The sequence below is a fragment of the Dermacentor albipictus genome, chromosome 8 (assembly GCF_038994185.2).
Source record: "Dermacentor albipictus isolate Rhodes 1998 colony chromosome 8, USDA_Dalb.pri_finalv2, whole genome shotgun sequence".
Classification (NCBI taxonomy): domain Eukaryota; kingdom Metazoa; phylum Arthropoda; class Arachnida; order Ixodida; family Ixodidae; genus Dermacentor; species Dermacentor albipictus.
In genome coordinates, this window is record NC_091828.1 from 121,980,849 (window position 1) to 121,994,448 (window position 13,600).

A 13,600-nucleotide genomic window follows, 5' to 3' on the forward strand; every position below is an offset into this window, starting at 1 on the left:
AGAAAGACGTTCTAATTACACAACTGTCAAATACTTGAGTGAATCAAGACAACAAACAATTAAAATGTTTACAGCATTATAATCCCTTAACTGCCATGAAAAACTTCGAAAAAATTAGGAGAAGTTCCAATTTTCTTTCTTTACCTTGCATTTGTTTTGCCATTTTTTCTAAAAAGATTATGATAGTTAAACCTCGATATAATGAAGTATTTACCTTTTTTTCCATAACCTCTTGTCCATAAAACACCATGTATTACAACCTGTTTGTATACGATTTCAATATAAAAAAAATTTCACTGCCGCCTCAAAGGAATGCCAAGACAATAAATGGAAACTTCTGCAACTGCAGATGGTTAAATGATTGAATTACAAGCGGCTGCTAGCAAACGCACCTCTCAAATTGTGCGTGACATAACAAGAGCAATCATCGAAGTACATTACGTTCTGCATAAAGTCCAAATGCGATACAAGAAAGATGGTGGCTTCATGAGTGCGGCCTTCTGGCACGAGCAAAGGGAAAAAAGGGAAAAAGGGGAGCGAGCTCAAGCGTGCGCAAGGAGTTGTGTGGGGGGGGGGGGGGAGAGGGTAAGTCTGCGCACGTGGCTGGCACGACTGAGCACATACCTAGACGCTAGCACTGCTTTTGTTTCACACATGTGGCCACTTCACAGTTCAGAGCTTTTCCTAACAACAGTTACCGACCAATAACTCGAGCATGCTCAACTATTCGGACAGCTTCACGGTACACCTCCATTCGCCCCACGGGCGTAATGTGCAAGGGCAACCAAAATTTCACTCTTCACTCTGTGTTCAATAATTTAGACTTTGCCTGCATCACTGCAGGCTTAAATTAAAATTAAATTCCAGAGATTTACATACTAAAACCACAATTTCACTATGAGGCACGTCTTACAGAGGGACTCCAGAATAGGTTTGACCACATGAAGTTCTCCAACATGCACCCAGTGCAAGGTATACAGGCACCCTTGCTGAAAGACATACTTTGCTGTGAATTAAGACAAACACAAAAACGCAAAAAACACAGAAAAATGCACGGGTGGCAAACAGAATTTGATGCACCTTGCATGGCACGTTGGTGCAACTTTTGCTTGCGTCTGAATTCGCAGCAAAGTACTGTCCTTCAGAAAACCACGTCATTGTGTTAGTACACAAAATAGCATGGCTTTGAATATCCAGTGCATCTGATTCACGACTCCAATCTCTCCCAGCATAACTGTTCTAGTTCTGCTGCCCGACACGTGAGTACTCACCCCGCACACAGGGGGCGCCACCCTACCCGCGTGTGATCGCGAAGATCGGCGCTCTGCATTTCGCTTCGCTAAGCCACTGAGCGACAGATGCCCTCACCATGAGCATGGTGAAGTCGGGGGCATGCCCCGTCATGCCAAAGATGGTGGTCTTCAAGTAGCGCTCGTGGCCTGCCAAGTCGATGAACGTGATCACCTGCAACAGCGTGAGAACAAGCAAACAGTATACGCTTATAACGAATATTGAATACAACACAGTTATTCTCGCGTCGAATGCGACTTTGGTACAACTGTACCAGAGGTTCGGCTGTACCGAGCCTGGTCATGATCGCCGCAGATGAACCCACCTTCGAAGACTGCTCACAGATGCGCATCCAGTCAAGCTGGCCCCCGTGCGGGTCCGGCTGGTTCACCACGTTGCCCCGCGAGTCGAAACCCAAGATGTCGTTGCCCACGGACGAGGTGCGACCGGACTCGGCCTCGTGCTTGTGCCGAAACAGCCGCTGCCGAGCCAAGCCACGGCCGTTGTCCAGCTCGCCGTGGGTGAGCACGCCCAGCAGAGTGCTCTTGCCGGCGTCGACGTTGCCCACCACGGCCACCCTGGAGCACAAGTCATTGACATCAAGGTCACACATCACAAGTAGTGACACGGTATCATCAGCCTATTTTACGGTTGCTACAGGCTGAAGATCACTGATCTTCTTTTCACAATCGGTCGCTTTGGTCCCCGCCACATGAGCTCTGTGTAGTGAAGGGACTAAGATGACCAAACGTCAAGTTATTGAGTGTCTCAAGAAACAATGAACAAATACTTAACAACATGTCTTTATTTAATCAGAAAACCTAAAACATTCGTTTCCATTTCGCACAAAATAGGTCTGGAAGCTGCAATTATCATCATCTCATGAATGATAAGCGCTTGCAGCAGCAAGGGCTTCAGGACTTGCCTTTCAGTGCAGAAGTAACCAGCATGTTCTGTGACAGTGCATTGCCCAGAGCAGAATTGCTTTTTAATGCGGACTACTTCCACAACTTTTATGACATCACAGATGCTTCGCACTGAATAACAAAACCAGTCATATTTAAAACAGCGCCAAAAAACATGCACAAGGGAGGACACAGGATGAGCGCTGCCTGTGTCCTCCCTTGTCCGTGTTTTTTGGTGCTGTTTTAAATATGAATGATCCTTACCAACTAGCTCGCACCCAAACCCTTCCGAGACAAAACCAGTGCTTACAAAAACTGCTGCAGATCAATCTGTGGTTGCTATTGATGTGATCGTGGACAGCAATTCACACAATTTTGAAAGCATGTGGCTAATGCTGGAGGTGTTATGTAAAGTGGTGAATGTAAGAACTATAAAGGTGCAAGGCACTCCTGTCATTCCTGTATGGCTCCTGTAGACGACTATGGCGATGTGGACTTCACCGCTTTGTTTCGATTGGACACAAACACCACTATTGCCTTTTGCATTGCACATTTACAGTGCCCCACACTCGGTGCACTTCAAGGGTTGCCAAATACCTCTGAAATAATGAGCTCAGGGTCATTAAATAATGGGTACACTTGCCGAGACCAGAGGACAAGTCCTAATTATCAGATTTGCTGAATTAACGAGCCTTTATTGTACTTTAAAAAAAATTAAATTATGGGGTTTTACGTGCCAAAACCACTTTCTGATTATGAGGCACGCCGTAGTGGAGGACTCCGGAAATTTCGACCAACTGGGGATCTTTAACGTGCACCTAAATCTAAGAACACGGGTGTTTTCGCATTTCGCCCCCATCGAAATGCGGCCGCCGTGGCCGGGATTCGATCCCGCGACCTCATGCTCAGCAGCCCAACATCATAGCCACTGAGCAACCACGGCGGGTATTGTACTATAAACATAAACATAGTAAACACCAGTAGTAGTTCACAAATGACTTGTACATCAATATCAGGCTGTAGTTGTAACGTCACGTGTAGGCTGGTCCAAGCTTGAGACAGAAGAAAGCTAGGTGTGAGCTTTCGAATAGGTTTGAGCCGCTATGGAGGCGTGCAGTACAACACAACCGAATGCATTGATTGAATGTATAATCTAAGCCATGGTTAAAGAACTGTCTAGACATCTCGAAAAACCATTTCTGTTGTTCAGGTTGCGGCATTCCTTGTCAACTTGTTATTCATTCAGAAAGTCGGAGAAATACAGAGCAATTTGCAGACCAGAGTTCCCATAATTTTACTGCGGCGATACTCGTACAGCAATTAGAAATTGCGTATGATGGCTGTCATAGTAAAAAAAAAAAGAAGTGGCAGTTCACCGTGACAGCAATTTACTGCATCTCTTTCTAGCTGACTTGTTTTGCATTTATACTGCATTTACATTTTTCTATTTGCATTATGTGCAGCTTGTGCAGCACACGAATGAATGCTTCCTTTCTGCTCTGTATACTCTTTTATGATGCACCGACAAACACTGTATACATGTGCACTGTACTTTTCATCCTTATCTTTTATCAATAATTTATTTAAATTATGGGTTTAACGTGCCAAAACTACTTTCTGACTATGACGCACGCCGTAGTGGAGGACCCTGAAATTTCGACCACCTGGGGTTCTCTAACGTGCACTTAAATCTAAGTAAATGAATGTTTTTGCATTTCGCCTCCATTGTAATGCGGCCGCCGTGGCAGGGATTCGATCCCACGACCTCGTGCTCATCAGCCCAACACCATAGCCATTTTCTTGCATGTACCTTTGAACTTATTCTAAAAAATTAATGCCATGTCAAACGCACAGGCTCCTGTCAAGCTACATCATTTGTGACTTTTTGTATGCACTCCTGACATCATATCATTGTTGTCAAATAGAGAAATTGAACTGGCAAGTTTGCTTGAGTCTGACCTGACTTCCACAAAGTCATTCTCCTTGGCCCGTCGCCGAACCAGATACTCGGCAATCAGCCCATCAGCAGTTTTTCGCTCTCGCAGCCGCACACAGTCACACTCCATTGTTGACGCCATACTTTGTAACGTCGCCACTGAGGCGTCCATCTCCTCAGCCGTGAGCCCAGCATCGCCCTGGCCTGTAACAAATGCATGCAGCGCAAGACACACTTACGGTGGGTTCAACTGGTCACTTGCAAGCACTCTCACATGGGACGTCTTATTGGCTGGTCAAAATCAAATGCTCTGAACTCATTCAACTAGTTCATTCAGGGTGCTGTGTTCCAGTTCAAAGTACTCAGAGGCGCTCTTTACCTTCAAGCTGGCAGCAAGAGCAAGATCCGAATCTGACAGATTTGTGATTACGCGGCTCCTCCGACTGCTTCTAAATGCAGCTGAGCGTTTGGTTCGGACATGCTTTCTTTTTCTTGCACCAATGTCAAGAGGCCTCTGAATCGGTGCTGACCATCTTACAGCATGGCAGGAGCCAGTTGAGTATATTATCAGTAACTGACCAGTAGTGCTGAAAATTAAACAATTACTAACCCCTCATTATAAACACTTTATGTTTCTATATCATCTTCTTGTTCATACAGTGTCAACACTTGTCTACAGAAAGTGAAATGCAACTCTACTGCCTTTCACTGCCAAACACTTGTTTAATGAATGAGGTTTTAGCATTAATACACAAGATAGAGTACAAGGCAATATAATACAGGAGGAGGTCCCGAGGTCAAAGACTGTGTAATGGGACCTCCTGTACAGTGTATAAGTAAAAATATTAACATTGCAACAAACAACATAAAAAAATTTAGAAATAGCAAACATAGTGTTGGTTTATGTCCCAACACGCCTTTCTCGTACTTCATTCCACCCACTTTACAGCCAATCCCGCATCGTGCTTAACTTGGAGCACTGGACATCATGGCACGCATGGGATACATGCGATGTCAGATGACCAATTGTGCACACACATCTGTACTATGCTTTCTTCCATGCCATCATGATTGACAGTGACCAAATAACGAAATTCTCAGCCTGGAGGCAATGTTTCATGGAGGAAACTTGTCTTTGTCAGGACATCAGGTGCCTTCAACTTGACTACGTTGCCCCGACAAAAACAAATCCTTCTGTCAGCATGCTGGCTTGGACTGAGGATTCTCTTATTCACGGACTGTTGGTATCGCTGTCTTCGTCTCATTGCGAATTCTTTGTCTTGTTTGGATTTCTATGTCATTATGCAATGCAAAAACATTAATTCAACCCATTTTTGCATAGAGCAACCAATTAGTAAATGAACATACGCAACACACACATATTGCTGCACCTGATGCCTCTCAGCACAGTGGCTGGCATTCTTTCGTGAACAATGATTTGAAGGTACTTGCATACAGAAGGGTGTCAGATTGGTCTAGTTGTTCCATTGGGTTACAAGGTTGTATAGTGCAATGTGGAAACTATGGGGCGACAGAGACACAGGCAAGCATTGGCTTTCAACTAAGATGTGTTGCAAAGAAATGGTGATTTACACAGGTTACCAGTGAGCAGTACAGCAGGAAGGCTAGATAAAAGAAATCGGCGCTTGAAGCAACGAGACCTCCACAAAACAGTGCGAGATAACACAGTGCGCATTTTGTTTTAGTTTTGTTGCTTCTAGTATTGGCTACATTTTCAATAGCTGGCTTTACTCATTCAATATTCTCACCTCCAGTCCCAATCTCGTAGATGACTTCACCGTGTCCTTTTCGTAACCGCTGCGACAGCTGCCTCTGCAGAGCGTCATACTGCTCTTCGGATGGACTCACGAGGACAGTCTGCAGAAGCAATGTGAGCTTTCATTTCCTCGGTCCTCAGAACAATTTATCTTGAAATAAAATTACTTAAGACTGTATTACCAGAAACATAATCCACAGACCAACATTCTTTTTTTTTGTCTGGGAGAGAGCTTTGAAAGAAGAGCTGACAGAGTTTGACTAATTTTCTATTTTGCTTGGTCATTTAATGTTATGAAAAAAATTTTATTGTGGGATTTGATGTCATAGTGTTGCTGAGTGGTCTACACGGTACACCACAGTGCAGGACTCCAGATTAACTATGGCCACCTGGGGTTCTTTATTGTGCACCTCAGGTACAATACATGGGTACTTTTGCATCCAATGCCCGTAAGAATGCGGCCACTGTGGCTGGCGCTCAGCAACACAGCCTCTGAGCCATCATGGTGTGTAGTCACCTACCATGCCACGGTTCACACTTTGAAATATTCCCTGACGATTCCATATTTACACTAGTTTTCCAGTTCTGGACACCCACAAATGCTGGTAAGTTACAGCCTTCCTTTCTCTTTTAAAAGTGACGCTGCTAAAAAAAAACTAATTCCACCAAATTCTTGGGTTTCAGGTGCTGAAATCACGATCTGATCAAGAGGCACGCCATAGTATGTGGGGGGGGAGACTATGGATTAATTTTGATCACCTGGAGTTCTTTCTAACATGCATCTACACTCTGTTTCAGTAGTTTCTCTAAGCACGGTGACATCTGCAGCATCCTTGACCCATTGAGAGGGCCACTGCATTTTAATGTTGTGCTTCTTCGCATTGTCGTCTGCTAGCAGTGAACACTGCAATGCAAGCAGCAGCGGCAGCATCTACGAACACTGTGGAGCTGCATAGCAAGATCAGCGGTTGTGATAGTAGCAGTAGAAAACTTGGTCCTACACCAACAAAGCATGTGTGTTCGAGATATTAGAGTTCTTTAATACTTCAAGTCGCAGAGGAGAAGGAAGGTTGCCGAGACGGAGGAAGTGTACCATTCAGAAGAAACGTTTGGCCAGCGTGTAACATCGCACAGACGGTGGCACCATCTTCCGATCTCTCTTGTAATGCCCATTTGTACAGGATGGGCTCGCTGATTCGTAAATGCAGCCATTCTCCTAATTACAGGGTTCGGGCTTGCAGATTTACCACACTCCTTGCGTACAACAAAATATGTTCAATGCCATTTGCTTCATTCCTCTTGCGTAAAAATTATGTGTGGTTCTGCTATTGCAAACACCAGAGACCAGTGGAGCTAGGGGAAGGCCAGTGAAGTAGTGCCAAACCGCACACAAGATAAACAAGCGCTGGCAACGCATCCCTACAGCGTCCGCCAAATGTGTCTACTATGGCGTCTGCGATTCACGTGGCTACACACAACATACAAACTTAGCTAGCATCTGTACTTTGTACTGCAAACTATGTCTATATGGCAGCGTTGCATTGATGAGAACTCTTATTTTCAGTTCATAGCACCTCAATAAATATTACCTAAAAGCAAAGCAGAATTGTGCAAAATAACTGCAGCTGCAACCTACAAGGAAGCTTCCACATAAACACCTGGTGAGGAGACCATGTGTCCAAGCCATTTAGCCAAACAACAGGTTCCAAACTATGCCACTACATCTCGCTTAGCAAGAATTCAGGCTCGCAAGCCTCGAGCTTTGGCTCTGCTGCGAGGAACTACTGAAACAGAGTATAAGTGCACAAGCGTTTTTGCATTCCGCCCCATCGAAATGCAGCCATTGAATATGCACCCCGAGACTCAGCAGCGCAACGCCACAGCGACTAAGCTATCACATTAGATTTAATCGACACAGCTCTCAAAGAAAGTTACAAGACAGGTATCAATCAAGACATCCAGAAAGAGTGCATGAGATAGGGACTAGGAGCCTTTCCGATTTCAAGAATAGGCGTGTTTCAAGTGACAAGCAAAGCAACACATTCTGAGGTTATCCACCACAAAGGCTGCATATTGCAAATCAAGCCCAGACAAGGACACAAGAAAGGACACTACACAACAAGCTTCCTCTGTTGTGTCTGTGCCTGGTGGGGTTCTCCAGTGCAAATGCCAGGACCCACAAGGTTTTGTATGAACGTTTAGAAGTCCAAATTATATTCAAAGTTGAATTAGGTGCACCCCAAAGCAGAGTTACGGCCAGTAAAACAAGCAGGGATACAACTAGAACAGCCCTTCAGGTTTATATCTACTACCTAGCTGCGTTTGCAGTGACTTTGTCAGCGGCGCTGTCTCAGATTGGAACCCATCAACAAACATAACAATGGCGTGAATCTCAACTTGGAGGCTTGCTCTAGCTTCGTGCATTAGAAATTTAATAGAATCTGTTGTCTCCACCTACATTTCTGTGCCCCGAGAATTCAAAAACCTTAATTTAACTGGAATTCGTGAATTAAGGCATCCAATTTTATTTTAATTAACGATAACTGTGGCTTGCCCAGCCTTAAATCATTCTACTGTGGTATCCTCTTTCTTTACAGCACATTCCGCTGTTCTGTGCTTCACACTATGAGTCAGAGTGTTCTTCGTCCCCTTAAGAACTGTTAATATGCAAAAATCATGAAGAAATGAGCTCGTAACTCCACTGTTTGGCTTTGAACAATGTGTGACGTTGTCGGGATTTGCCGAGAGATATGTTCCTGGACATCTTAAATGATTAAAGTACTTCTTTCAAGACTCCATTTGCATTTATGTGTTGGAAAAAGGTTAATTATAATCAGTGAAAGTGAACAGAATATTTTCCTTATGTGACATCTGTGCCCAAACCACAGCACTGGTAGGTTAGCACGATGTCATAGATTTCAAATTATTTTCACATGTTTGGGCTGCTTTTGTTCAGAAGACATTCTTAAGGCTAAGTTGAACCTTAGGTTCTGACAGAATGAAACATAAACCTTGTGCACATTGATTAACTAATATCTAGTCAAGAGAAGATGCAGTTCAAATTTCATGATTTTACAAGCAAGCAGTACAATAATTTCAAGCCAGTTTTTCATTTCTGTGTCCTTTCTGGCATATGAAGAATCCTCTCATAGTAAGATTGATGTTTCTGGTATTACAGATGTGTAATGTGCCAATCCAGGTTAACATTCCTATTTAATGACCCTTTAACCTATCAATGAAAGGAACCAGTGTAGGCGAGTGTTTGAGGCAGGCATGGCGAGACCTTGCAATTCACATGAATCTCCTTGTTAATGACCGATTCCTGACACACTAAGCGTGCTGCACAACCATATTGTGGTTCTAAAATGTAAAACACCGAAACAATTTTTTTTTGCCCAATACAATAAAAAGAAAATTCCATGTTTTTACATGCTAAAACCACAATTTGATTGTGAGGCGTGGTTGAGGTAGTGGGGCACTATGGATTAATTTTTACCAGTTGGGGTTCCCTGATATGCACCTAAATCTAAGTACACAAGCGATTTGCCCTTGTCGAAATGCGGCCACTGTGGTTGGGAAACAAACCTGCGACCTCGTCCCTAGCGGCGCGATGCCACAGTCACTAAGCCACTGCAATGGGTTGCCCAACACACTGCAGCGCCTAGATTGCTCATACCTAATGACAGAGCAACAATGCTTTCTAAAACACTTCCAGGCAGCATCTGTGACAACAAGCACTGCACCAAGTTGCTGAAGCCCAACAGTATGCTGGCATGAAAGAGCACATGCTAATCACAAAGTGACAGTGTAAACAATGCAATCTGCTTCGCTTTATTAACTGTCCATACCTACGAGGATGCAGGATGACTACTGTGGAATAGGTGTCAAAATGTCAAAAGATGACTCGTGTTATAAGACAAGCTAACCTTATCAACTGAATGTCACTGACCAAGACATCCAGACATGGGTCCTGGCACGAGCTGAAGACATTGAGAAGCACAGCCTGGCAGCCTCCCTAACTTACCCCCGTATGCAGAAATGCAACTTAAGTTGAAGCCCATGCTTGACTTGATCCGAGTGACGCCTATCGGGAACGCGCCGAAGGAAACGCAGTGAGCGTCTTTGGGCACGTTAACGCCAGGTGTCATCTCAATCAAGTCAAGCATGTGCTTCGACTTAAGTTGCATTTCTGCATACGGGGGTTAGCCTCCCTTACCCCTCATCCCTTCGATTAATAAAGTTGTCACTCACCCACGCGGGTGATAACAACAGCTGAAGCTGCATGCAACAAAGTTGCATTATGCAAGTGCTAGGCATTGAAAAGCTGAAGTTACTCTGTTGCTAATTTAGGTCTAGCGAGTGTCGTTCAGCTTATGACATAAGACTACAAGCACTACACCATGACAGAGTAACCATGCAATACACCTGTCATATAAACAGTGTGAATCATCACTGCAATTGATCTGTGGCCATACCACATAATTATGCTTTTCTCGGGGCATTCAATCATATACAAATTTTCAAGTAACTAATCGAATATTATCCTGGTCAACTCGATCTTCGAAGTGAATTGTCTCTGTTCATGAATGCAAATACTTCAACAGTTTTCAAATAGTCAAATTTGTGCTGTCAAGCAAAATACTGGTGCAAAAGTGCAATAAATTTCATTCAGGAGGCCATAGTCAACACAAAGCATGAGAAATTATAGCAGTGGCACAGGCTACATCACAGGGAGCCTGACTTTCCTGGCTAAACCACTATACATTGCAAACACCAGTGAGTCCTGAGTTGCGAATAAACTTTTGATTTGCTCTTAACGTAACATCTGCACTTGTAATCAGCAAAACTTCATGGGCAATAAAGCGACACAAACTTGCTAATGATGTGAAGATACTAGGATGCAAAGATCACTTATATTCATAGTGAAAACTACTGCGTGAGATACAAGGACGCAGAGATCACCTATATTCATAGTGAAAACTACTGATTATCTGAAAACTAGAGAACTCTATATTTGATCCGATTCATTTTTGGCACTACATGATTCGGATTCTATTCAGTCTTGGAACTTGCGATTCGCATACCCCTATCCTTTCCTTTTCTTGGCTGGTGACACTGTACTAGTGACAATGAGATATACCAGCGTGTAAGCCAATGACAAAGGTCCAAAGAGTATAGCTACATCAGGGCCCTCAAGTGAACTTACACAAGTGAAGCATGAATCCTGAATGAGCATAGAAGTAAAGCCATGTGTGCTTGAAAAATAACTGCAACAGTTCCCAATTTGCAATGACTTTCATTTGTATAGATTCAGGTGCACTCGACAGCGACCGTGTAACTTGAGTACAGTTCAAGCAAAGCTTCAAGTAGTGCTAAACATTTAAAAACAACTACAATATGCATATCAATGAGGCGATTTAGTAACTTTATGATAAAACAATATACCTAAGTCACTCTCTCTTTAAAAATACATATAAACACAACAACGAAATCAATCCTATTTTTCAATGTAGTAAAAGATTGTCAGCAAGGGTGCCAATGGCTGTCATATCACAGTAACTTGGAGATATAAAACCCATCTCGTCCCTTCCAAACAGAGAAACTATGATGGCAACAATGACAATTTATGGCTTTTCAATTCACATTTGTTTATTTCTCTGACATATTCTTAGTCCCGATCGCATGACTACATGATTGCAGTAGACATTCATGGAGTAAGTAGTATAATGCTGTCGTCTTGTCGATACTGTGGTCTTGATGAGTCTGCGGTTGGCATGCACTAAACCAAACAGTGGACAAATCCCATGTGTTGCAACGAAATCAATGCTGATTAGTCACAAACAAGGATCCCTTCTATTGGTCGATGAAAAACCTTTTTACCACTAATTTATCATTTCACGTGATAGACAGGTAAAAGGACCGTGTAGATATAAACGAAACTTAATATCAAACAGGTAATATCAATTTAAATGTGATGGTGCAATACATGCAAAAGTTTGCAACATAACCTTTAATTTAGATTAATGACATTAATAATAACAATAATAACAAAAATAGAAATGGATGCACGCGGTCGCATCGCGAAACAGTCATTAAACTTTGGAACAACCACCTCGCTTTCAAGTGGCAAAAACAAAGCGCCAGTATAGTGTGATTAACCCTTTGAAAAATATTTCGTACTTGGAGCAGAAAACAAATATTACGATTTTGCGCACTAACAAAACCAGTCACTGACACGGCGAAAAATATATCCTTCGTGCCAATCAACCATTCTTTACTTTCTTTTTTTTCTTTTTTTTTGTAAGAAAGCGAAGGTTACACAGTTCGCGCACTAAAAGAGCCAGTCACGGTTACCAAGCGAGTCTCTTATCACGAACGCCTCTGAAGCGCGAAGCGTTTTAATCAAAGGGTTAAAAGAAGGAAAAGAAAGTGGACTTACCTTTTCGTTGAGTCCATCGCAGTCTATCTTGTCTTCGCCCGTTACCGGAACATGGTTTGGCGCGAAGAGATCAATCACAGACTTGGCCGTGTTGGGCGTCTGATCCACGATCGCAGACATCTCGGGCAAACGCTGTCCAACACCACAGCACAGGAGGAAGGAGGGGTGCACGCACTTTTTTTTTTTTCACACGTAAACACTCGAAAACCGCGCACACAGCTTTATAAAGCGAAGGCCCGTAAAGATAAAGCCATGGCTGATCGGGTGACCGACGTGTTTACCTAGGGGGAAAGCGAAACAAAAGGAAAACAACGAGTTACGAAGAGAGCGAAAGTTCAAAGAATAAACGCGCGCCAATGCGAAAGCAATACTTGCAGGACGAAAGCCAGCTGGACAAAAAAAAAAGAAAAGAAACACGCGAGCCAGCGATGTGAAAAGCTCGACCCAGCGATGGGTATAATTTCCGCGGCTAAAAGGACTCCCGCAGTACGCCGCTCATGACCGTTGCCAAGCAAGTCTTGGCATGATGACATTGCGCGGGATGCGAACGTTTAGCAACAGCCGCGCCAATGCGAAAGTTTCGTCACTACTCCCATCCAAACGATTCGCTTTCGTGCCCGCGAAAAAACATCGAACGGGACAACGGATATGCCAACTTATAACGGACGTACAATGTATGCATATATATACCGTCGCGAGCAGCAAAATAAGAAGCATGGCTGTTTTATTGCGAACACGGTGGGCTCTCACGATCTAACAAGCTACATGTCGGGAAGAGATCGTAGCGCGAAGATCGTAGCAACAGTTTTGACAGCGGTATAGCGGCGTCCAAAGTCATTACACGCGTTACGATCCCAGCCATATTGGCCCAAGGGACGCGTTTACGTGACAACGCACAGCTGCCGCGCGCGTACACATATCGCGAGGAATATTAAACAAGCAAGCAAAGCGCGCTCCAAGATCCAAGCAAAGCAGTGATGGCATTTCGCGCAAATGCGGGCGACGCTGGCAAACTTACAGTGCTGCCGTCCAGATGAAAACGTGCTTTCCTAGTTTCCTTTAAAAAAAAGCAAAATACTTGCTGGGACAACACCGCTCAACGTCACCGCCACACGTTCAGCGCAGTGAGCGAAAGCGCGCACCTATGGAACCTCGGAAGTAAACCGCAAAGCCGCCGACCCGTTAGCGCAATAAATACGGCTGGCAATACAAGAACATACTCGATGAAAAACGCAAACGCTCGAACACGCAAA

General features: G+C 43.8%; 1 protein-coding gene across 1 annotated transcript in view; it reads right to left on the reverse strand.

Annotated features, from left to right (window-relative positions):
• GTPBP1 (GTP-binding protein 1) overlaps positions 1 to 13,520 on the reverse strand; it is a 29,074-nt gene extending 15,554 nt beyond the window's left edge. The window contains exons 1-6 of the mRNA XM_070524377.1: positions 13,366 to 13,520; positions 12,348 to 12,628; positions 5,901 to 6,009; positions 4,155 to 4,335; positions 1,616 to 1,868; positions 1,369 to 1,464 (exon numbers count right to left, since the gene is read on the reverse strand). Of these exons, the coding sequence (XP_070380478.1) occupies positions 1,369 to 1,464; positions 1,616 to 1,868; positions 4,155 to 4,335; positions 5,901 to 6,009; positions 12,348 to 12,467 (759 nt within the window). The 5' untranslated portion in view covers positions 12,468 to 12,628; positions 13,366 to 13,520. The remainder of the gene's footprint in view (positions 1 to 1,368; positions 1,465 to 1,615; positions 1,869 to 4,154; positions 4,336 to 5,900; positions 6,010 to 12,347; positions 12,629 to 13,365) is intronic.
• Between the last annotated feature and the right edge of the window lie 80 nt (positions 13,521 to 13,600).